At 47.9% G+C, this 26,548-nt stretch overlaps 1 protein-coding gene across 2 annotated transcripts in view; it reads right to left on the bottom strand.

Moving 5' to 3' along the window:
* LYST (lysosomal trafficking regulator) overlaps positions 1-26,548 on the bottom strand; it is a 3,192,287-nt gene that overhangs the window by 1,146,816 nt on the left and 2,018,923 nt on the right. For both annotated transcript variants that reach the window (XM_078648813.1, XM_078648812.1), the window contains 2 exons: positions 20,488-20,633; positions 20,198-20,297 (listed from right to left, as the gene is read on the bottom strand). In XM_078648813.1, the coding sequence (XP_078504939.1) occupies positions 20,198-20,297; positions 20,488-20,633 (246 nt within the window). The remainder of the gene's footprint in view (positions 1-20,197; positions 20,298-20,487; positions 20,634-26,548) is intronic.

The following is a 26,548-nucleotide window of genomic DNA, read 5'->3' on the forward strand; positions in this document are numbered from 1 at the left end:
CAGAGCACAGAATGGCCAAAGAAACCGTATCTCCGGACCGGACTGTCAAGGCAGGAGTGCTTGGTAAACGTGTGCAGCGAGGCCAGCGTAGCTGCCTGACGAACAAGTTACTTACCTTCGGTAACGCTTTTTCTGGTAGATACAGTATCTGCCTGTGGATTCCTCAGCTTGTGAATATCCCCCTGCGTCAGCAACGTTTGGAAAACTCTTTTGTAGCATGCCGGCGTGGACGACGTCACAGGAGCACGGCATCACGCGCGACTCAGGCTGACATCACCGACCCCTTATTAGGCCTACGTCGGCGTGATGACATCAGTTCCGCCCTTTTTTCCGTGCCTTTGAGGCACCCGGACGGACCAATGACAGCAGATATACAAATATACAGTGTACATAGTACATACAAATCAAAACTGCACACATAGTGCGTAGCAAAGGTATGAAAAACCCAATATATATACAAATACAAATATACATAAAAATACATAAACTCAGGTATAGCAGAGTGGACAACGGGGAGGCAGGTGGGTCAGTGAGGAATCCACAGGCAGATACTGTATCTACCAGAAAAAGCGTTACCGAAGGTAAGTAACTTGTTCTTCTGATAGATACATCTGCCAGTGGATTCCTCACCTTGTGAATAGAGTCCCACAGCAGTCCCCACTCCCGGAGGAGGGTGTCCACTCTCCTATACCAGAAAATCCTGGAGAACAGAATGCGCAAAGTGGTCATCCCTCCTCACCTCGGTATCCAAGCAGTAATGCTTTGCGAAAGTGTGGACGGAGGACCAAGTCGCGGCTCTGCAAACATCCTCAACAGGTACACCTTTAGATAAAGCAGAAGTAGCAGACCTTGCTCTAGTAGAGTGAGCTCTAATACCCTCAGGAGGGTCCTTACCCGCCAGGGAGTAGCAGATCTTGATGCATAATATTATCCATCTTGAAAGAGTGCGCTTGTGCACCGATCTACCTTTCCTGCAGCCAGCAAATCCAACGAACAGCTGGTCATCCAACCAGAACTCCATTGTCCTGTCCAGGTAGAAACTCACCGCCCTCTTAGGGTCCAAGCGATGAAGCCTCACCTCCTCCTTGGAAGGGTGAGGGGAGGATAAAAGGTAGGGAGGGTAACGGAATGTCCTAAATGGAAAGGAGTAACCACCTTAGGCAGAAAAGCAGCCCTGATCCTGAGAACCATTCGTTCAGCATGAATGGTCAAGAATGGGGCTTTGAGCTAAGAGCTTGAAGCTCACTAACCCTCCTTGCCGAGGTAATTGCCACCAGAAAAATAGTCTTAAAAGACAAAAGTCTCAAGGGACATGAGTGCAAGGGTTCAAAAGGCGAACCCATCAAGAACGTAAGAACAAGGTTCAAGTCCCATTGAGGTACAATAAAAGGTGTAGGAGGAAATTTATTGGTAAGGCTCTTAATGAAACGCAAAACAATAGGTGATTTAAATAAAGAGGGCTGGTCTGTCAAACAAAAGAAAGCCGATAAGGCCGACAAATAACCTTTGATAGTTGCCACTGCAAAACCTTGCTGGGCCAAGGACAGTTCAAATTGTAGTATATTGGACAAACGAGCCCTTAAAGGGTCAACGGACTTCTCCCCGCACCAAGCAACAAATTTCAACCATCTATAAGAATAAATGGACTTGTTGGAGTCACTCCTGGCCGACAAGATGACATCCACCACATCGTGCGGGAGAGAAAAGGAACTCAGGTTGCCCCGTTCAATCTCCAGGCATGAAGGTGCAAGGTCTGGAGGTGGGGGTGTAGAACCTGCCCCTCCATCTGGGAGAGGAGATCTGCCCTGTGAGGGAGACGGAGCGGCGGGCACGAGGAGAGGTGGAGAAGATCTGTATACCACACCCTTCTGGGTCAATCCGGGGCGATCAATATAACTTGGGCCCGGTCTTGGCGAATCTTCCTCAGAACCCGAGGAATCAAGGGTATGGGAGGAAACGCGTAAAGGAGTTGCGAGTCCCAACTCAACTGAAACGCGTCCCCCAGTGCTCCTTGCATCGGAAACTGAAGGCTGCAGAATGACGGACAGTGAGCATTCTCGTGAGTGGCAAACAGGGCCACCTGAGGAGTCCCCCACGTCCGGAAGATGTGACGAACCACCTCTGGGTGAAGCCTCCACTCGTGGTCGGCCGAGAACTTCCGACTGAGATTGTCTGCATGTACGTTCAGAACCCCGGCCAGATGGTTTGCCATCAGACAAATCTGATGATCCTGAACCCAGGACCAGAGACGCAGAGCCTCTCTGCAGAGACACCACGACCCAACTCCTCCCTGCTTGTTGACATACCACATCGCGGTGGTGTTGTCCGTCAGGACTTGAACCGACCGACCGCGAAGGGAAGTGAGGTAGGCCTTGAGTGCCAAACATATGGCCCGCAATTCCAGAAGTGTGAGAAGTTGGCCTGATGTATGATGTTCACTATTCTAGTGAGCACCTTGTATCAGTCCAAACATTCCCTTATGGTGGTGGTTGTAAAGTCAACCTTATAGACAAGCTATCCTAGTGGTAGCATGGACGAAGCAGTCTTAGGCTTAACTCAAGAGGGCATGTGAAGCCAGCTGTTTTACCATATGCAATCCTGTAATATCAAATGAAAGGACACCACACAAGTTATATATTATAAAAATATATGTATTTATTACTAGAATAATCCTCTGTACTCTTTATGAGTGCAGAGGCACAAGCGTTTAAACAAAAGCACAGTTAAACATACAAAAGTTGCACAATTATGGATAGGCCCGGTGGCCACTTAAACCATATACTAAATAAGTGGTATAAGAATCACTTTACGAACAATGGTAAGGCCTAGGGCCTTGGGAATCGCTGGGACTACACCGGACTAACTGTAGTTAGGACGGGAGTAGCCCGCGGGATTCGGGTGCAGCGCTAAAAGCACACGCATGCACCAATGCAAAGTCAATGGTGCGTAAAAGTTATAAAGTTACTGCTTTGGAAGTCTTCCGACTGGACTAGAACTTAGCCACTTAAAACTAGGACACTAGAGGTGTAAACCACTACAGGAGCACCGCTGTTGTATCGTTACCTCACCCACAGGAAGCGGGTGCGTAGGTGCCAAAGTGTGTCGGGTTTCGTCGTGGAGATCTATGGAGCCTGGAGATGAAGATGCTGCAGGCAGCCAGGAGAGAAGAGTCCGGTTGGATCCAAGGGTGGATCGAAGATGTAGAGTACCTGAAAGCAGAGGGGACAGAGTCTGGGTCACTAGCCAGTGACCAGGATGGCACCAGGAAGGAACCAGGCGATGTTGGGCGCAATCAGGTGGTTGTCGAGAAGCTTGTCTCCGCTGCCACGTGGACTCTGGGGCATCGAGGATGACCAGGAGTGGATCACGAGCTGTCCCACGAAGGCACTCGTTGTCGGCGGTGTCGGCTTCCGGATCGGAGTCAACAGGCCTTGGCAAATGCAACCCACGCAGGAACTGCAGATCGCTTCTTACTCGGACCAGCAAGGTCAGAGAGGTGGCTCCTTTTCAGGGGAGCGAGGGCCAGTCTGGAGCAACCCGACTAGCAGAGTAGTTTCAAAGAATCATCGTCGTAGAGGCCACTAGCCAACAGGCAAGTGACCGGACAGACGCGTTGAGCAGGAAAATGCAAAAGGGCCCCACGCAGCACTCGGTGAGTGTGGAGGGGTATTCTTCGGTGCACGAGCTGCTCGGGGCTGGGGCTTCTCAAACCCCAATGCACAGCTTCGAGGATACCTCAGGAGCTGCACGGTCAGCACTTCGCAGTCTTTTCAAGATGGCCGGTCGCACGTCTCACATCGCCTCCACGGGTCTCAGCTTTGCTGTGGATCAGGCTGTTGGATGTCTGGGAATCCGGTTCTTGTCGATCTCTGTCGCTCGAGCTCCGACTGGAGCTGCAACAAAGCAAACCGTTGGGCGCAGGATGGTGCCTGTTTGCACATGGTGGTCACTCCTTGACCACAAGGGAGATTCTTCAGTCTTCCACGTCAAGCGGGATGTCGAAGGGTCCAGAGTTCTGTATCAAAGTTTCAGTCAGGATTATCTAAAGTCTATGGACACAGCTCCTACCTTTATTCCAAATCAAGGGGCTGGATTACCTGCTAGGTCCCTACTATGGGTGGGACCCAGGAAGGGGGTGGTTACAGTTTCGCGTCAGAGCTGGGGCTGGAGTGCCCCAGCACCGGTTTGAACCGGGCTATGCATGAGGAGCCTTGTGCCCCCCAGGCAGCGTCTAGTTTTACTCTCCCTGCCTGCCTCAATCCACTATTCAGTCAGCAGCAGGAGGCCAGATCCGTGTCTGTGGCAGCAGCATCCATTTTGTGATGCTGAGGCTCTGGTTAGATTTAACCGCATTTAAGTAAAGTAACATGTCTTCTCCCTCTAGAAGGGTGGAATGCTACCCCCGTCGCCAGAACTGGCGAGGGGGTAGTATTCCAAAGTGTATGACACCTTACACGACATGTTTTGATAAAGCCAAACCAAAGTTAGCAATAACCGTGAGGATTATAATTAGGCTGTGGGGTTTTAGGTTTAAACCTATAATAACTGATGAAACCCCACTGAAAGAGAAATAGCCCTCACCAGTGAAAACATATAAACACTAAAAAAACACCTGCACAAACTAAATGCCATTCAAAGAAAGGAAAAAGAGAGTTAAAGAGTCATTTTTTTTCTTCCTGAAGGTGCCAATACAATGTAACTTTGTTATGCAAGCTAGCAGTAAGAAAGACTGTGCTAACATTATTCGGCTTGAGATTTGATGTTTAGGGATGCCACTAAAATATTGTTTCTTCTTCCTTTTGCTTTTTTCAGTTTTGTGGTCTTTGGTCTAAAGATGCAGGGTTTAGAAGCAAGTTTTAGGTCTCGTTTAATTATTTTATAAACTGTAGAGCATCAGGAAATATCAAAAGCATATTTGATATTTTGGCTGTGTTTCATTCTTTCACTGATGGCTGGTTTCATAAGAATCTTTCCTAATATGTGTCATCACATTTACCCACAGAGAATGGGTAAAAACCCTTAATACATCAGCCCACAGTTTCTAGTGGGTCAGTATTGACAGTAGGTGAATTCCCAACACCTCAGGCTTTAAATATCCAATGCAAGGTATAGTGACAAGTATATTTATATAGAGCGCTATCACCAAGCATCTGGGATAGTGGTGAAAACATGACACTAGATGTTTGGTAAACATGGAGCGCAGTGTCACTTGAAATGCTCTGCAAAAAAGGTTCTTTCCAAGTTCAACAACGATTTGAATGATATTGTTTGTATTTGCAGTGATTCAGCTACATATATAACAAAGTTGTGTGATGACCTGTCAAAATTGATACCCGAGCCGAACTGATTCCCTGTAGGAGATCCTTGCCACTTGATAGATGGTGTGCTGAAAGCATCTTTACAATCTTCAGAGTTAATGAGGGATGCTGTTTACTTTTTAGTCCATTCTGGTACACTGTTTTCTTATGCACAGGAAATAAAATGCAAATATATATAATTTCTTGCTTTGTGTGGCATCAAAGAAAGAGTCATACCAACTGTGTCCTTTAGCTGATTGTTCTCAGTCCAAGGGGCTATGAATGCTATATTATCCATGTGGCAACCGTTTACAGAATTTTTGCTGAGTGATGATGCCAAAGGCAAGCAATGTGAGGATCTTTGGTCGCATATTGATAGTGATGTGAAAAAGTACACTCTACTGCACTATTAGATTTTTACAGGAAAACATAACTGCTGTAGAGGACATATTAAAAAAACTAGAGTCTGAAAAAACCCTTGTCTGCCAAGTGTTCAGCATAATTGGTGTAGATGTGAAACATCTCCTTGAGAGTTGGCTTGGTGACACCTTTAGGGACTTTGGCACTGCAACATGTTCCATGTTAGAGTGCTTGCCACTTGGTAAGTAAAGCTATGTTGAGCAATTCAGGAACGTTTATTTTACAATGTATGAGAAATGGCTTGCAATGATGCATAGAAATGCCCCTTCCCCACCAATGGCATTTGAAATCAATGAAATTGCACAGTGGTTCTCTGTACAAGTTCTAGATCCCTTCAGTAAAGGGGAATTTCCTCCGTAGTTTCAAAAGTGCTGCTTCATTTTTGACCGCTTCAATAACTCTGAGGGCATGAGCGCCCAGCTCAATGCAAATATTGCAGAACCTGCCATGAGAATCGCAATGTTCAAGTGCACCAGTATTGGCATGGAAAGCTATGTCAGTGGCCAGAGTTAACAAATTGTGTGCTGGCTGTTTTGGCATTGCCCGTCTCAAGGGCCTTTTCACAGAATTTTACATGGGAAGGAAAGAGCGAGTGCACATGATCAAAGATTCACTGAAGAAGTATTGTATGGTGTACTACAATAAGTTTAATTTGCAAAAATCTATTTGGACCTCATATACACTATACATACACTGTCTATATACCATGTTCTATCAGTGCAGAAAGCAAGCAATAATAAAAGTTAAATGTTGCATTAAACACCGGAAAAACACTTTTTCTGCTGTTTTTAGTGGCGAGGAAATGTGTAACCACTGATAACAACTGTTTTTTAAGATATTGAAATCACTGAAAAAACCCCACCAGAATTTACCAAAAATAGAAACTGAAAACAGGAAAGCCTAATTATAATGCACTTATATATATAGTATATGGTATGGCAATACCCTGGAACAGCTATAAGGAAATGGTTCCGAAAGCTGCAGACAGGCTCAGCTCGTGCTAGAGCACCATCTCACATAAAACCAAGCACTCTGCCTCAGGGATTGTTAAGGCCTGCCATAGGAGTGACGTATAGGTGCATATGTGTCCAGATATAGGTTTAGATATAGGTATAGGTATACTATATCTAAGCAAGGGGTGATTACACGACCTTGCCCCAGCTGGGTGATCAGCCAGTTGTGTCTGTCTGGATAGCCAGCCGGGGGTGGCAAAAGATATGCCGCAGCCCCTGGTAGGCCTGTGATGCACCTATACCCTGGGTACCTATAGTACACTGTACAGGGCTCACAAGATGATTCAATACCCAATTGGTGATGTACCTAAAGTACATGTATGTGAATTTAGAGAGAGAAGAGCAGGCTGAGGGTCTGATTAGCAGGCCCACAGCCACATTAAGTCGAAAACCAGTGAAGCAAAAAGCAAAAATTGGGGTGACCATAGGAAAGCAGACCCTACTCTCCTACAAGAAGGTTGATGTGAAGCAACCTTTCCTCTGGAGACCAAAGACCCTTGACCTCCAGATCCCCCAGATGAGCACCCCACCCCACCCTAGAGAGGATGCATCGGTGATCACTGTGGCCACCAATGGAGGCAGTTGAAAAGGCTTTCCTTGAGACAGATTGCCTTCCACGCCCCACCAAGACAGATCCGCCGCAGTTTCTCTGGAGATCCTCACTGACTCCCTGAGATCTCCGTTGTGCTGATACCACTGCCTGCGGAGGCAATACTGGAGTGCCCTCATATGCCAGCGTGCATGGTTGACCAACAGAATGCAAGAAGCCATAAGACCAAGCAGACGAAGGACCTTCAGGACTGGAACGACCGTTCCATTGTGAAACAAAAGTATCATTTCCTGTATGTCGCGAATCCTTTGAGGAGGAGGGAATGCACGACACACAGTTGTGTCCAGTACCGCACCTATGAACAGGTTGCGCTGGGAGGGCACCAGGTGAGACTTGGGTACATTTATCGAAAAACCCAACCTGTGCAACAACTGAGTTGTCTCTTGCAGATGGTGGAGCACCTTCTCTGGCGACTCTGCTTTGATCAGCCAGTCGTCCAGATAGGGGAACACTGGAATCCCCGACCTTCTGAGATGCGCAGCCACAACTGCCATCACCTTGGTGAAGACTCGAGGCGCAGTAGTAAGTCCAAACGGAAGGACCGCAAACTGGTAGTGTTGCGAACCCACCGTAAAACGGAGATACTTCCTGTGCGACTTCAGGATCGGAATATGAAAATAGGCATCCTGCAAGTCGATCGACACCATCCAGTCTTCTTCCAACAGCGCCTGAAGAACCTGCCCAAGAGTGAGCATCTTGAACTTCTCCTGTTTGAGAAAGAGGTTCAAAACCCTGAGGTCCAGGATTAGACGAAGCCTGCCATCCTTCTTGGGGATCAGGAAATACCGGGAGTAGCATCCCTGACCCCTTTCCTGCTCCGGAACCACCTCTATCGCACCCTTTCTGAAAAGTCCCAGGACTTCTTCCTGCAAGAGAAGCAGGTGGTCCTGCGAACAATAACCTTGGCAAGGAGGGTAATTGGGGGGGAATTCCCGAAAGGGAAGAGCATACCCATTCTTTACGAGATTGAGAACCCAAAGATCTGATGTAACCGATTCCCAATCTTGTAGAAAATAGGTAAGCCGACCCCCTACAGGACCCGCATGATCCAGAATGGTGGATCTAGGGCTGCTTTGCTGATGTAGGTGGGGGGTGGGTATTAGAGGAGGAAGTTGAGGAGGAGGCTTGACGACCACGGGCACGACCCCTTTGTCCACCTCTATAGGACTTGTACAAAGGATTCTGCCGTTGCTGCTGCTGTTGGCTCTGCTTATAGGTACGAAAAGTAGACCTTCCAAAACCCCTGAATTTCCTGGTGGTAGAGCCTCTAGTCTGTAAGCCCAAAGACCTTGCAGTCGCCCTGCTACCTTTGAATCTTTCTAAGGCAGCGTCAGCCTTCTTTCCAAAAAGGCCAGTGCCATCAAAAGGCAAATCCAACAGAGCAGCCTGGACATCAGTCGAAAATTCGGATTATTTTAACCAAGCAGCCCTTCTAGTGGCGACTGAAGATCCCATTATTCTAGCCACAGAGTCCGCCGTGTCCATGTCACTCTGAATCACCTGGCGAGCCGCAGCCAGCGTGTCAGACACTACCTCATTGAAGTTCTTCCTATCTTCCTCCGGAAGCTTAGATGATAACTGCTTAACCGTGTCCATTACAGCATGTACATATCTGCCCAGCAGACAAGTAGCATTTGTCGATTTCAGGGCCATGCTACTTGACGAGAATACCTTCTTAGCATTCTGATCCAACTTTTTAGAGTCCTTATCCCCTGGAACCTGGGGAAAAGCACCTGCCGTCCTCTTTGAGCAAGCCGCCTGAACAACCAGACTTTCCGGCGAAGGATGAGAAGATAAGAACTCAGGGTCACCAGGGGCCACCCTATAGCGTCTCGCCACTGTTCTAGACACTGCAGGAGCCGTCAAAGGCTTTTTCCAGACTTCCAATATCGGTTCAGTGAGAGCCTCAGTGAACGGGAGAGTCGGCTCAACAACAGAAGAAGGTGAATGCAGAACCTCAGTAAGGATGTTTGATTAAAACTCCACAGAAGGCAAAGTCAAGTTCAGAAATTCTGCAGCCTTTTTAATCACAACATGGTATGGAGCCACATCCTTAGAGGGTGCATCAGAAACTGCAGGCAAACCCCATTCAGGCGAAAATTCCAAACCACTTGCACCATACAACTCCTCAAAATAATCTTCCTGATCCTGAAGTTCACCTTCCTCCACTTCAGCATCCTCATATTCCTTCTCTTCCAAGAGATGCTGAGCTCTACGCCTCGACCACTCCAACTTAACCGAAGTCGTCGGATCCGGTAGCGACTCCGACGGAGTCGGGCCGGCGTCGAGTGAGGAGCTGGAACAGCTGGAGAATGGGAAGCTGGAACCGGCATCGAGTCTCGAATCCGATCCTGAGGTCGCTCCGGAGCCGGCGAAGCCGTGTGCGGAGTCGATGACCTCGGCGGCGTCGAACCAAGCCAAGGTGGATATGGCGCCGGCATAAAAGGCGCCGGAGCGTAAGCTTGATGGACACCCAAGTTGTACGACAACGGACCCATGGGACCAGCCGGTGCACCAGTGGGGTACATTGCTCTCGCATTCGCATACACGCCATACATAGCTTTAAGGAAATGCGAGCGGTCCTGCCCAGGACCAGGAAACGGAGGGTACAAACCCAATGGCTTCTCCGTAGGAGGCTGCACTGTAATCGGTTCTTCTTGACCCTCCTGTTCCTCTGGATGATGCACCGGAGTCGCCGAAGCCTGAGGCTCTTCCACGTCTTCTTCCTCATGTGCAGAAGACAGACACGGATCCGGTCCCGGAGATGGTGCTCGGGACTGAAAAGGCGAGGCTTCACCTTCAGGCTCACGAGATGGCGAGGGAGACAAAGTCTTTATGATGCTTACGAGACGAAGACCTCTTCTTCGAGTCCGACTCCCTGCCGGAATGGTGCCTCGAGCTATGCTTCTTCCTCTTATGTTTTTTCTTCGAAGAACTCGAAGCATGTCCCGAAGCCGACTTCGACACCGACTCTGATCGAGACCTCGACTTCGACCTCGATCTCGACTTCGACCTTGAGCGTCTGGATCTTGACCTCGAAGACCTCTTGGCATCCTTCCCTTTTACCTTGGCTAGAAGGAGTTTAGCCTCTCGTTCACGCAGAGCCTTCGGGTTCATCTTGGAACAGGAACGACAGCCTCCGACATCGTGGTCCGAGCCCAGACACCACAAGCAATCCTTATGTGGATCGGTAATGGACATCATCCTGGCATACGATCCGCACTGCTTAAACCCTTTCTTCTTCGACGACATCTTCGACGAAAGACAACAGCTCGAAAAGATACAGAAACACACAAATAGCAACCAAGTTACTATCCGCAACACAAGAGATCCCAAGAAACCGTTAGCGTCGATGACACGGAAAAAAGGGAACTGATGTCATCACGCCGACGTAGGTCTAATAAGGGGTGGGTGACGTCAGCAGGAGTCGCGCGCGATGCCGTGCTCCTGTGACGTCGTCCACGCCGGCATGCTACAAAAGAGTTTTCCGAACGTTGCTGACGCAGGGGGATATTCACAAGGTGAGGAATTCACTGGCAGATGTATCTATCAGAAAAATGTCCTGCAAGGGAACGCCACATCCCAAGGGAGTAGTGAATGCAGTTGGCCTGGTCGAATGGGCATGCAGCCCTACAGGAGGCTCTTTCTTGGTCAAGGAGTAACATGCTTTGATGCACAGAACGACCGACCGGGAGATGGTCTGTTTGTGCACAGCCCGACCTTGCTTGGCACCCACGTAGCCAAGACAAAGCTGGTCATCCACCCAGAACTGCGGTGTACGCTGTAGATAGAAAGCGAGCGCACGTTTTCGGTCCAGACGGTGGAGCCTCTCCTCTTCTCTTGAAGGATGCGGGCGCAGAAAGAAGGTGGGCAAAGTGATGGTCTGGCCGATGTGGAAGGGTGTGACAACCTTTGGCAGAAAAAAAGGACGGGTCCTTAAAATCACCTTGTCAGGATGAACGGAAAGGAAAGGAGGTTTGGAAAAATGGGCCTGGAGCTCACTCACTCTTCTGGCAGAGGTGATAGTAACCAGGAAAGATGTCTTAAGAGAAAGAAGATGTAAAGGACAGTTATGAAGAGGCTCAAAGGGAGCGCACAGCAGAAAATTCAAGACAAGATTTAAGTCTCATTGAGTCATTATGAAGGGCACGGGAGGAAATGTGTGTGTAATGCCCTTGAGAAAGTGGTTAACAACCGGGGACTTAAAAAGAGAAGGCTGATCAGGGAGCCTCAGGAAGGCAGAAATGGCTGAGAGATAGCCTTTGATAGGGCCCAGAGCAGAGCCCTGCTGGGCCAAATATAGGAGGAATAGAAGAACCTCAGAAAGAGGGGCAGAAAGGGGATCCACAGCCTTTGCTGCGCACCACGCCACAAATTTGTTCCATCGGCAGGCGTATACCATTTTAGTGGAGTGACGCCTGGCTGCCAGAATGACATTACAGACCTCAGGAGGCAGGTCGAACACCATCAACTGTTGCCGCTCAATCTCCACGCATGGAGGTGGAGGCTGGACCGGTTCGGGTGGAGGACTGTTCCCTTCTGCTGGGACAGAAGATCCTCCTGAAGAGGCAGACGGAACGGGGGATCGATACTCATACTTAGTAGCTCGGGATACCATACTCTTCGAGCCCAGTCCGGAGCCACAAGACTAACTTGGGCCCAGTCGCGCCTGATCTTTTTCAGCACTCTGGGCAAAAGTGGTATAGGCGGAAAGGCATACAACAGACCGCAGCTCCACTCGAGACAAAAAGCGTCTCCGAGCGAGTGCCGCCTTGGAAAGTTCAACGTACAGAACTGATGACATTGTGGGTTCTCTTTGGTGGAGAATAGATCTAGCCAGGGCTCTCCCCATTGGAGAAAGAGACCTTTCGCCACATCCGAGTTCAGACGCCACTCGGGATCCACCATGCACCGGCTGTTGAGTTTGTCTGCCCTGGCGTTCAGAGAACCTGCCAGGTGTTGAACCACCAAGGTAATGCCTTGATGTTCCAGCCATGTCTAGAGGCGCAGAGCCTCTTGACATAGGGTCCATGACCCCACCCCGCCCTGTTTGTTGCAATACCACATGGCGGTGGTGTTGTCCGTTAACACCTGCACTACACTTCCCCAGACAGAGGGAAGGAATGCCTTTAGTGCAAGCCGGATTGCCGCAGCTCCAGAAGGTTGATATGTAGCCGGGACTCCGCCGGAGACTAGAAGCCTCTGATCGCCGCCTCTCCCATGTGGCCTCCCCATCCCAGGAGGGACGCATCCGTCACAACTGTGTGCTCCGGTTGGGGAAGGGAGAGGGATATGTCACTGACCCAGTCGCGATTCATGAGCCACCACTGCAACTGTCGTGCAGTGCACTCCAAGATCTGGACGAGATTGGACAGGTTGCCCTGATGCTGTGCCCACTGGAATTTCTGGTCCCACTGCAGAGCTCGTATATGGCATCTGGCATGCGTCACCAGCAGGATTCAGGATGCCACCAAGCCCGGAAGCCGGAGGATGAAATGGCCGAGAGGTAGCCCTTGAGAGGTCCCAGAGCAGAGCCCTGCTGGGAAAGAGACAGAAGGAAGAGGAGAACCTCTGAAAGGGGGGCAGAGAGTGGATCCACAGCCTTTGCTGTGCACCATGCCACAAAATTGTTCCACCTGAGGCATATACCGTTTTTGTGGAGGGACACCTGGTTGCCAGAATCACATCACAGACTTCAGGAGGCAAGTCAAATGGCCTCAACTGTCGCCGCTCAATCTCCACGCATGTAGGTGGAGACTGGACAGGTTCGGGTGGAGGACCGTCCCCTGCTGCTGCGACAGAAGGTCCTCCTGAAGAGGCAGACAAATCGGAGGATCGACTGACATGATGAGTAGCTCGGGATACCAGTATCTTCGTATCCAGTCCGGAGCCACAAGGATGACTTGGGCCCAGTCTCGCCTGATCTTCTTCAGCACTCTGGGCAGAAGTGGTATAGGCGGAAAGGCGTACAACAGACCGCAGCTCCACTAGCGAAGAAAAGCGTCTCCAAGCGAGTGCCATCTTGGAAATTCCAATACGCAGAATTGATGATATTGCGTGTTCTCTTCGGTGGCAAAAAGATCTAACCAAGGCTCTCCCCACTGCTGAAAGAGACCTTGGGCAACGCCCGAGTTCAGACGCCATTCGTGATCCATCATGCATCTGTGGCTGAGTTTGTTTGCGCTGGCGTTCAGGGAACCTGCCAGGTGTTGAACCACCAGGGTGACGCCCTGGTGTTCCAGCCATGTCAAAAGGCGCAGAGCCTCATGACAGAGGGTCCACGACCCCACCCCGCCCTGTTTGTTGCAGTACCACATGGCGGTGGTGTTGTCCGTGAACACCTGCACTACACTTCCCCGTACAGAGGGAAGGAATGCCTTTAGTGCAAGCCGGATCGCCCGCAGCAACAGAAGGTTGATATGGAGCGAGGACTCCGCCAGAGACCAGAGGCCTCTGATCTCCACCTCTCCCATGTGCCCTCCCCATCCCAGGAAGGACGCATCCATCACCACTGTGTGCTCCGGTTGGGGAAGGGAGAGGGATCTGTCACTGACCCAGTTGCGATTCATGAGCCACCACTGCAACTGTCGTGCACCGCCCTCCGAGATCTGGACGAGATTGGACAGGTTGCTCTGATGCTGTCCCCACTGGAACTTCAGGTCCCACTGCAGAGCTCACATATGCCATCTGGCATGCGTCACCAGCAGGATGAAGGAGGCCACCAGGCCCAGAAGCCGGAGGGTCATCCTGACTGAAACCCGGGTTAGAGGCTGAAAGAGTGGAATCATAGCCTGAATATCCTGGACTCGCTGCTCGGGAGGTTATCCCGAACCAGCATCGAATACAGAACCACGGTCAGCCGTAGTCTGGAGGTGGGAGACGACTGCCTGGGGCGAACCCGCCTTCAACAGCCAGTCGTCGAGGTAGGGGAAGACCGACACCCCGAACTGCACAGATGAGCAGCGACCACCGCCATCACTTTCGTGAACACCCGAGGGGTGCTGGTAAGGCCAAAAGGGAGCACGGCAAACTGAAAAGGCTCCTGGCCTACCATGAACCACAGGTAACACCGGTGGGCCGGCTGGACGGGGATGTGAAAATAGGCGTCCTGCAAGTCCAACGCTACCATCCAGTCTCCAGGGTCCAGGGCAGTCAGGACCTGAGCCAGAGTCCGCATCTTGAACTTCTCCTTCTGGAGGAAGTGATTGACGTCCCGGAGGTCCAAGATGGGGCGCAGGCCCCCTTTGTCCTTCTTGGGGACCAGAAAGTAGTGGAAATAACAACCACTCCATACTTCCTGATTGGGAAAGTACTCGATGGCCCCTGTAGGAAGGTGGATATCTGACTATGGTTACCCCCAACGTTTTGCCTAGTGTTTAGCTGGTTTTTGACTTAGTTGGCCTGGGATCCTGCTATTCAGGACCCCAGGCTTCCTGCTCTCTCTGTTAAAATGGACTCCATGTACCTTAGGTACATATCTAATTGGTATTGGGTCACTCTTGTAAGTCCTTGTACAGTGTACCATAGGTACCCAGGGCATAAGTGCACCCAAGGCCTACCAGGGGCTGCAGCATGTATTATGCCACCCCTGGCTGGCTACCCAAAACTGACATAACTGGCTGGTAAGACAGCTGGGGCAAGGTGGTGTAATCACACTTTGCTGTAGATATAGTATACCTATATCTAACCCCAAAATGGACACTTATACTCCTATCAGTCACTCCTATGGCAGGCCTTATCAATCCTGAAGGCAGAGTGCTTGGAATTATGTGAGATGGTGCTCTAGCATGAGCTGAGCCTGTCTGCAGCTTGCGGAACCAAGTCCTTATAGCTGTTCCATGATAACGCTATACCATATACTCTTAAGTGCATTATAATCCTCGCGGTTATTACTTTTGTATAGCATTATGAAAACATGTCGTGTAAGGTGTCATACGCTTTAGAATACTACCCCCTCGCCAGTTCTGGCGACGGGGGTAGCATTCAACCCTTCTAGAGGGATAAGACATGTATGTAACTGTGAACCCCTGTTAAAGTTAAGCAGAGCCTCAGCATCACAAAATGGATGCTGCCACCACAGACACAAGTCTGGCCTCCTGCTGCTGGGAGTCCTTCCAGCGAGGGAGGCCTGGACAAAGGGTTTCCTGCCTTGGGAGGTGCTAGCACCACCCCAGACAGGATTTTGTGTATTGAGGTAGGACAGGCTGAAACATGCCTGGGGCACACAAGGTGTCCCTGTGCATACCCCGGTTCAAACCAGTTGCTGGGGCACTCCAGCCCCAGCTCTGGCGCGAAACCGGACAAAGGTAACCACCCCCCTTCCTGGTCCCACCCATAGGAGGGACCTAGTCATAGTACAGCCCCCTTTAGGAGAATAAAGGTAGGAGCTGGTCCCATTCCAAATTAGATTATCCTGAACAACTCTAGAAAGAAGAAACTCTGGACTTCAACGTTCTGCTGCACAGAAGACTGAAGAATCTCCCTTGTGGGCAAGGAGTGTCCACCCTGCAACTGCAGGCACCATCAAGCGTCCTAGCAGTTCACTTTGTCGTCCTTCCTGCCGGAACCAGACTTCAGAGCACGACGAGATCCGGACTTCCAGACCTCTCCGACCTCTACCTATCTGCAGCATAGCTGAGATCCGTGGGTGCGACGAGACACGTGGGACCGGCCATCTTGAAGAAACTGCACTTCGCTCCCAGCACGACTTCTGAGTCATCCTCGAGTAAGTGCTTTGGGGATTGAGAAGCCCCAGCCCCGAGCAACTCCTGCACCGAAGACCAACCCTCCAGCATCCACGAGATCTGCGTGGGGCCCTTTTGCTTGGTTGCTGCTCGACGCGTTGTCTGGTCACTTGCCGGCTGGCTAGTGGCCTCCTAGACGACGATCCACGAAAACTACACTGCTGGTCTGGTTGCTCCAGACTGGCCCTTGCTCCCTTCCAAAAGAGGAGCACCCCGGACCCTCCTGGTCCGCAGCAGACGCCTTTTCCACTCACCGCGTGGGTTGCCTTTGCCAAGGCCTGTTGACGCCGAATCCGGAACAGACACCGCCGACAGCGAGAGCCTGCGTGGGACAGCTCGTGCCTCCATCCTGGTCGTCGAAGACACCTCCTGGTCCACGTGGCTGCAGAGTCAAGCGTCCACTCTTTATTTGATCGCGACGACAACATCTGGTTCCTTCCTGGTTCCACACCGGTCACTGGCTAGTGACTTTGAACATTGTCCCCTCTGCTTTCAGGTCTTCATCTTCCTCGATCCACCCGTGGATCGCTTCGGACATCTTCCTCCTGGTCGCCTGCAGCATCTTTCTTCAAGGCTCCATTGACTTCGACGCGGAAACCCGACACACTTTCACACCTATGCACCCGCAGCCCGTGGGTGAGGTAACGAGAGCATTTCGGTGCTCAAGGGTAGATTGACTCTCCTAGTGTCCAGGTATCCTGTCGTTTTAGTCGTAACTAGTAGGAACTGTCTTTTACTTACCTTTTCGTAATTTGTTCTGCCCATTGACTTTGTTCCGCATCTCGCGTGTGAGTTCACACTCTGCACACGCGTCCCGTGGGCCTCCTGCTACTTACCTAAGGTTAGGGTAGTGTAGTCCCAGCGATCCTACAGCCTCTGGGCAGCTCCATTTCCTCTATCAATTTCCTTAACCCATTTACTTAGTATATGGTTTGTCGTGCCCCTAGGGCACCATTGTAATTTGTGCGACTATTGTATTTTTCTGAAGATTATTGTTATGTGCTTAGCCCTCTGATCTCATAAAGAGTTCAGAGGTGTTTGTTATTAATAAATATATTGTTTATTTTCATAACAACCTGTGTGGTGTCCTTTCATCTGGTATTCAAGGGGTTATATGTGGTAAAACAGCTGGCTTCACATGCCAAAAGAGTTTAGCCTAAGACTGCTTTGTCCATGCTACCATTAGGATAGCTGGTCTATAAGGTTGACTTACAACCAATCACCATAAGGGTTGTTTGGACTGATACAAGGTGATCACTAGAACTAGTGAGCATCATATATCAGGCCAACTTCTCACAGCCCCCTTGACCAGGAGGGCCGTGACTTCCTGGCGGAGAAGTGCCAAATGATCCCCTGACATGCAGTGGCATCGAAGTGGCATGACTGGAGGGGAGGACAGAAAGGGGAGCGAGTAACCTTGGCAGATTATCTGCAGCACCCACTTGTCCGATGTGATTTTGCGCCAGTGGTGGAGGTGGTGGCGAACCCTACCTCATACTGGCATGGGGTGCCCCCTGAAGCTCGGATTAGGAAGGCTTGGAGGTGGAAGCAGTGGGTGTGGAGGTTGACTGACCCGCCTGCCAAGTCTTTAAAGCGCTCCAGGGCACTGTCTGCCTTGTCACCAAAGAGGCGACACCATCAAAGGGCATGTCCATGAGCAAGCTCTGGACATCAAGCGAGAACCCGGTAGCCCATAAATAGGCATGGCGCCGCAATGCCACAGTCGTTGAAATCGCCCTGCCCAAGGAATCAGCCGTGTCCAGATCACACCTGATGGCAAACTTTGCCGCATCCATGCCCTCCACAATCGCTTGGGAAAGGACGGCCTGGACTTCTTCAGAACACTGAGGCAGGAAATCTGCTACCGTATCCCACACTGCGTGGGAGTAACGGCCCAATAAGCAGGCGGTAATAACTGACCGCAACCCCAAGCTTGCCTAGGCGAACAACCTCTTGCCATATTGGTCCAGCTTCTTAGAGTCCTTATCCGTCGAGGCCTGAATGACCAGGCTCCCAGGCGTGGGATGAGTGGTCAAGAAGGCAGGGTCATCAGGCGCCGGGCAATGACGCCTATCCACATTCTTATCCACCGGTGCTCCCGAGGCCGGACGGAACCAAGTGCCCAAGAGGACTTCGGTAAGGGTCTCCTTGAAATGGATCAGCGGTTCCGACGACGTAGACGCCGTCTGGAGCACCTCCATAAGGAGGTTGGTCTTAAGGGCCATCGTAGGGAGGTCGAGATGGAGAGCCTCCGCAGCTCGACGCAGCACCATAGTGTAGGAAGCACCCTCCTCCATAATAGGCAGAGGTGAGGCAAACCCCGGGAAAGAAGACACATCAAGTTCACCCGCATCTTGAAGGTCATCCACCCAATCCTGGGGGTTCTCAGAGCCGTCCCAGTCCTCATCCGGCTTCGGGGTAGAAGGCGCCGGCGGCAGGGCTGGAGCCGGAGTGGGGGCCAGTGGAGCCGGGAGCGGCGCCGGGAGCGGCCAAACCAGAGCCGCATCCCAATGTGGATCCCAGTACGGAACAAAATGGTCTGAGAACCGGGACAGGGGCGGGATAAACGGCAACCAGTGCGGCTTCTGTGGTGGAGCCAGGGGTGGCGCTGGGGCTGGAGCCAAGGGCAGCGCCAGAGCCAGCGGTGCTGCACCTTGTGGTGCCGGCGCTGAGCGCGCTGGACCCAGTGGCTCCGGGACGGTGCCAGAGGCGGTGCTACCGGGCCAACAGGATCTTGACACGGGATCGCGGGGCCCGCAGGTGAGCTGGCGGGAGCCCGAGGCCTAAATAGAGGCGGTCCATGGCAGCAAGAAACTCTTGCATCTGTTCGGGAGTCGCCGACAGACCTGGGTATAGTGGGTAGGCCGCGGGATTCCCAGGCTCTGGAGGAGCCGCAGGGGCGGAGAGCCCCTGTCCCCCTTGTCCGCCTCCGGGGAGCGACGGGGGGACGTCTGAGAGCAAACACGCTTGTACGACTTCTTTTATGGCATCGCTTACGGGAATCTGAAGGTGAAGACTTATAGTCCGAGGAGCGATGGCTCCGGTCCCGCGATGGGTCCCGCGAACGGCCCCTAGACCCGGAGCGGCGGTGAGAGGAGTGCCGGACCTCCAGCAGCTTCCAGCGCCCCTCCCTCAAGGCCTTCGGGGCCATGGCACTCCAGTCCCGACAATCCTGGGAGTCATGGTCGGTCTCAAGGCAGTAGAGGCAGATATCATGGGGGTCCGCCGCCGACATATTGCAGCGGCACGACCCGCAAGACTTAAAGCCAGGCATCCCTACGTGCATCAGGAGACAAGAGAAGGAGACAAAAGTCTCAAAAAAGTGGTAAAAAAATGACCGAGGGACGTGCTCAATCCGGATCTGCGTTTTCGGCACGGAAAACAAAGAACTGACGTGAGCGCGTATGGGTGGCGTCTAAGTAGCCTCCGTGACGTCATTCCGGCGCTTATGACGCCGGTGATGGGCGCGGAGCAGCACATCGCCACCTACTGGTGCGCAGGGGTACTGCTAAGCACAAAACTTTCCAGATCCAGACTGAGCCTGGGGAATATTCTAAGGTAAGGAATCTATCACTAACGTGTCTCTTTCAGATAATCGCTGATAATTAGCTAACTGACTGAGCAGACACTTGACATTATTTTTCATCCCACAACCGAATGAAGACCGTCATAGTGCTGAATATTTAGACTGTACAGCAGGCATAATGGTCGGTTCCTCCATTGTTTTTTGTTGTTTTTTTTTTCTAACCAATGCTGTATTTTGCTGAATTTCCACTACCCATGCAAAAGTGAAGAACGCACATCAATGCAATAGGCTGGTGCCCACCAAAAACAACGCAGCATGCTGCTATGGCCTGTTTATTTCGATGGAGGTGAGTTAAGAAACTCGTGTCAGTGTGGGGGCAGGGGCTGGGAACGAGTTCTCTGTGATGAGCCAACCCTGAGGTGCACAAAGCCAATAGTGTGGGAGGAGTCACGAAGACAGCTAAAGGGCAGGGGATACACAAAGTGGAGGGGAATACAAATGATTTTGCAATATAGGAGACATCTGCTCAATCTAGCATAGAGTAAATAGTTATGACGCCACAATCCTCAATTAAAATATATTATTACCTTATGAGCTCACTTGCTGCTTTGTCTTTTACAGTAGAAGAAAATAAGCCATTGGTGTTGTCCTCATTTAAGTAAGAGAGCGGTGGTCTGATCACATCCTCTAAAGAAATAAATAAAGGGAACATTGTCAATGTGTATATTTTGCATCATAATACATGAATAAAATAAATTAAAGCAAACAATATAATGAAACCATGTTGCTTTATTTAAATTAAAACATTACTAAATCGAGCTCTTGTACACCTGCACGCAGTCTTAAAGATAGGTACTCTGAAATATGTTAAGATCACCTTTTGGTTTACACCTTTCTCTGAGAATATACTTGCTAGGAATTCTTAGATAACACCTCTGCAAACGTCTTCTCTCTCTATTTGGACCTTCAGTTGGATCTAATTGCCATGATGTGGGATAGGCTTCCAAATCATACCAAAGTGCTCTGGAAAGAACAAATATTTGTGCGTTAAATGTTTACATTATACAAAACATCAATACATTCTAAGATAGAGACCAACCATTGTTAACTTGTAGACTAGGCTGATTGGCCACTGATGCAATGAGGCCTTACATACAACAGACCTGATTTAGGAGGGAGGCCCTCAATTGTTTGAGCTAAAGATGGCTTTACTTTAGTTGTCCAATGCCTAAATTGCCTCTGCTTCAATATCAGTGAAAGGGGAAATTACATTTTTTCGATTTTTTTTTCAAAATCTACAACTTCCCAGTTTTAAAATGTTGCTATGTGTTAGAAGCTAATATGCCATGCAAAAAGAATACTTATTTTTTAGATCTGACTTGACAGACCTTTGCAACCTGGTTTTACCATTCCTGAACGCAGAAATATTTTTCTTTTCTTACTCCTCTTGATATTGAACGAGTGATGTACCTTTCCGCCTCCTAAAGAATGCTTGCACTCTTTGTTTATTTTATTTATTTATTGATAAAGTTGTATATAGCGCTAGCTAGACCTGGGAGTATCAGAGCGCTTTACACACACAAAGGAAAAAGTTGCACTACATCGTAGGACATGAGGATGCATAAAATATATAAGTAAAGACATCACAATTAAATATACATTGAAGGAGTGAAAAACGCAGGCGGATGAAAAAGTCAGATAACCCCCATCCTTGAAAGTCAGAGGGAGAGGGGAGACCTATTGATGCCTAGGTTGGTTGACTAGGTCAGAGAAGTATTGGTTGAGGAGCAGTAGTTTCAGGTCCTTTTTGAAGCAAGGGAAGGAGGGGTTGCATCTGAGGTCAGTAGGGAGTGTGTTCCATATCCTGGGAACATTACCAGAGAAGGATCGGCATTGTGTTGCTTTCCTTTTCAATTTCGGGGGGGATGAGAAGAAGTGAGTTGGTGCTTCTCGGAGTTCTTGATGTAATAAATCAGAACTATTTTACATCTCAAAAGAGGCATGAGCCAATATACATGGCTTGCAATAGAAGGTGCATGGTTTGTAGGTGCAGAAAGGATACATCTAGAGTGCATTCCCATATTCCAGTGCACAGCTGCAGTTTATTTTTGTTCTTACAGCAATATACTTTGTAACGGGCACACTGGTGAAAATTGCATAAGCTGACTTCACTGCAGACAATAGCAATGCTGAATGCCGCAACTAGACCATGTTCTTCAGGGTAGCACAGGGGCTCTGTGCAACCCTGAAAAACAGGGTCTAGGAGGCTAGGAGCAGCAGGTTTCTCCTACAACTAGGACTGAAGCCATGCTTACAGAAGTCATTGCTATTTTGTCTGAAAAGTTTGGCTAAATGGAGGATATGTTGACATGGAGTAAATATTTTTAATACAACTTACAACTTTTCAAACACTTTGAAAAATGCCTGATATTCATAATAAAAAAGATATAACTGATTACATGCAGATTGGCAATGTCATTTAACGTATAGTTAAAGCATTACAGTTAAAACACTGTGCATTGTTTACAATCTCTAGAGAGGCGTAAATCCATTGAGACTTAAAAACATTGCATCTTTTTTATTTTGAATAAAGTTGAAGATGCTGCTTTTTTTAAATTGCACAATTGCTTGGTTGGTCAAATTGAGATTTCGGATAGCATTGCCGATGGTCCTTTTCCTTTCATGAGGATTCAGTAAAAACAAAGATTGCTATATCCTCCTTCCCTCATAATGCACCCTACCATAGACTAACATGTACTCACAAAGTCAAGAGGTCTGGTGTTAGCTAACAGTCTTTTGACTATGTCAATCCCTGTTCTGTCATGTTTTTGGTCAATATAATACAGTTTTTTTATGTTTCGTTAAACAGCAAGAAGGTCCTGCACTCCCTTAACTCCAAAGCTAAAGGATGGTTTATCTACTTACCATCCTTAACTTACGGTGGTGAAGTGCTAAATGGGAAGGATGCTGTGCTCATCAACAATGCTGTAGCAAAAACTTATAAAATATTATTTACCCTACCATGTAATGCCTCACAAGCACAAATAAGGATGGAATTTGGTATGAATAATCAAATATATGCCCGCCAAGGCCAAATATTGAAAGTTTGGAATAGAGTAAAAAACGACAAGGACAATCAATCGTCTATAGCTTTGTGGAGAGAGGTTAAAGACAACCAGAAATTGCAAGCGTGGAAATATCTAAACAACGCAAAAGTAGAATTTGGAATATCAGCAATCTGGGAAAACACTGTAACGCAGGAAAGCTTTAAAAAAACAATAAATAAGCTGGTAGCTCACCTATCGCTGCTTAAAGACAAAGCCTTGTTAGCAAAACGCAAGCATTCATGGCCAATCATAAATGGCTACAAAAAAAAAACAAGTCCAAGCCTACCTCCATACGGCATGGTCAGCCCAAAGTAAGCGAACATTTATAGGAGCACGCTTTGGTGTATGGCCTGGTTTGTGTCATCTCCCACCTTGGAAACTAAACGAGGGTAATATGTTATGCAGACTTTGCAAGGGGGGAAAAGAAGACATTGTGCACTTGGTATGTTTGTGCCCTGCTATAGCCCCAGAAAGGAGACAAATCCTCAGGAGGTTGTTCAATGCCCGAAACATAAGAACCTGTAGACAAGCAGTAATGGCCTGTCTAAACCCAAATGACCTACCAATGAATGTTGCTTTTGTAAAAATTTTAAATGTGATTGCTAAAGGTCATAAGGACAATGTCATTTAGTTTTATAACTTTTCATTTTTTATTTTAATTATTTTTAAGGCCATTTACTATTTGTATGACGTATAAATGTATATTGATGCTGCTACTTTTTCTAAAGTCACATTTTTGTAAGATTTTAATTAATCAAACAAATAAATTTGAATTGAATTACTTAACCCATGGACTTATTCTAGAAGGGAATGGGATAAACACACACACACATATATATATATATATATATATATATATATATATATATATATTTTCACTGAAAAAACCATAGGTTATAGACCATATATAGTTAGGAATTAGCATTTAAAAAACCTTATTTTACTCACACAAAACCATTGAAATTCCATATATAGTTAGTTGCACTAACTATATATCGCGCACCCGCAATCCACTGCTGATCATGTCACATATTACATCATTCATGACATGGTCAGTGACATCACTGATGACATCACTGATGACATCTCAAATGACATCACTGATGAGATCACTGATGACGTCATCCAGTGACTGTGTGTTTCTGTAAAGTTTAAATATGTTTTACATATTGAAGAATGAGTAGATGTATAAGTGTCTGGACGAAGGATTTAGTAGGTGCATGACTGAATGTATGAGTGAGTGATTAAATGTGTCTCACTGAGTGCATGGGTTAGTGACTAAACTGTCTTAATTTGTGCATCATTATGTCTGTTGTTCTGTAAACTGCTGCATGTGTTGATCATTAGCTATACGAGAGGCTATATGTGTTATTAATTGGTTGCCCAAGTATTTCTATGGCAGATTGAGTTTGTGTGGGGGTGGCTGGAAGGTGTGTGACTCTATGCATAGATGTGTGAGCAGTTTATTCACTAGGTGTATGAGTTCAAGAGTGCATGTGGAAACAGCTACATGGGCAGTTGACTGTGTGCATGAGTGTATTGATGAGTGAATGGATATCTCAATGCTACATGTCATAGTAAGTACATATGTAAAACACAGTACATGTGAGAGTTGGCATATATAAATAACTGTGCATGAGAGCCACTGAATGAGTGAGTGGTTGTATCGATCATTGTGAACTTGTATCAGGGATTGTATAAGAGAGTAAATATGTGTTAGTATATGTTTCAATAAGTAAGGTGTGTTTAACTGTATAGTTGAAGAAATGGAGGTGAGATTGTTTCTTTGCATGACTGACTGGGTGTGTGAGTAACTCCATGGATGAGTGGCAGTGTGTGAGTGTCTGTATACACTGAGTGTATCTAAGGTTATATTAGAGTCTGAAGAGGTTTATCGTATTAGCACAAGAATGATGTCAAATGAGATGTCATCAGTGATGTCATCAGTGATGTCATTTGAGATGTCATCAGTGATGTCATCAGTGATGTCACTGACCATGTCATGAATGATGTAATATGTGACATGATCAGCAGTGGATTGCGGGTGCGCGATATATAGTTAGTGCAACTAACTATATATGGAATTTCAATGGTTTTGTGTGAGTAAAATAAGGTTTTTTAAATGCTAATTCCTAACTATATATGGTCTATAACCTATGGTTTTTTCAGTGAATTTTCAAGGTTTTGTAAATGCTAATTCCTAACTATATATGGTCTATAACCTATGGTTTTTTCAGTGAATTTCAATGGTTTTTTAATAGCAAATATCATAAGCTGTCGAATGTCAAGTACGTGGTAAGTGAAAACATTTTCGTGTTTATGCACACTGATCTGCTTTGAATGGTGCCCCCCCCCCTCATTTCTATTAGGAGTACTCTCTCTTTGCAGATAGTGAAAGGTAGTTAACGCAGGCCTTTGCCCCCGTTGTAATCCGTCGTGCCTGCTTCTCTCTCCATTTGATTGATTGTTATCCAAGTATTTACTGTTTTAGAATTAGTTCTCTTTGGTTCATTCTCTATTTACAAACAAACACAGAGTCGCAATACTCTGTTTAGTCTTTGCAGATAACGAAAAATCGTGTAAAAAAAAGAAAAGGAATCGAGCAAAATCAGTAGGCCACTAATGGGATCTCTTTTTGACCTCGCTAAAATAGAAACATTAGGAACAACCCCTCATGACAAATACAAAACTAGTGAGATGAACTGAACTCCACACAATGATGGCTGCAAAACAGCTCGGCTCCGCCACCCACCCCGCCCAAAATAACGATAAAGAGCGGCTGCCATGATTGGTTGCGGAATGGCCACAACGGAGCTACGAAATGGTGGTGCTCTCATGCTAACCCCAGCTTCAGTCTGAAACATCCAGAAACACTGTAGACTACCAATTCGATCAGTTCCGGTAGCGCCCCAATGTAACCCGGTAGAGAAGAACTAGCCCTCCCCTCTTTGACTGATGGTTCTTGTTGCCTGTCCCTTCTGTTGTCATTTAACAGAACTATTTAGCCTGCTGAAAGGGGTTGTGTTTCGACCGCTGGTTGGTGGAGACATTTTGACTATATTCTGGACCTGCGTTGTCGCGTAATGCGTCATATGACGCGCCGCGTTAGCGCATCCGGAAGTCATCCGGGGCGCGCAGCGCGTAACGTAAGCATAACAAGTCATGTGACTTGTTAATAAAACTTTTCATTGGTTCATTTTACTTTTCTTATTCTAATGATGAAAGCCTTGGTCATATCACCTAAAAATTACGCTTTTAATTACTTCCGAACATTATTTTTTCTTAAATATATGTTATAATGTTCCAGGCTAATGTACTTTCCCGGAAATTTTACAACTGTCCTGCAAGTAAAATATATTCTTTTTTCGAGAAAAAGAGCGTTTCTTCGTCCCATGACGGAGCCGTTGAGCAAAAGAGGGTCGACCTGCTGTCTTAGTCGCCGATACGCCTGAATATGAGATTCTTATCGATCACTTTATGTTGCAGGAATAGAAAACACAACAGCCCTTGACCATTTATCTTTACTGCGTTCCTTCGTATTATACCTTTTACCCTTCATGTAATTGGTCTGCTTTATTTCACTTGCCTTTTAATGATTCTAAAACAGTGACTATTATTAAAAACTTTACCAATGTATATACTACTACCATGTTTTCTTTTAAAAACCTTTATTGTGAAAATTTCATTATACAAATACGAGCCTATAACCACGTGGGCCTGCCACGGAGCAAACTGTAATCGTATATGATGAATAGACATTTACACTGTAGAGGAACGTAACGGGCGGGCCATTAGGTTGCAAGAACTAAGGTGTCTAACAGTTACGGAATC

The sequence above is a fragment of the Lissotriton helveticus genome, chromosome 6 (genome assembly GCF_964261635.1).
Source record: "Lissotriton helveticus chromosome 6, aLisHel1.1, whole genome shotgun sequence".
NCBI classification, from domain to species: domain Eukaryota; kingdom Metazoa; phylum Chordata; class Amphibia; order Caudata; family Salamandridae; genus Lissotriton; species Lissotriton helveticus.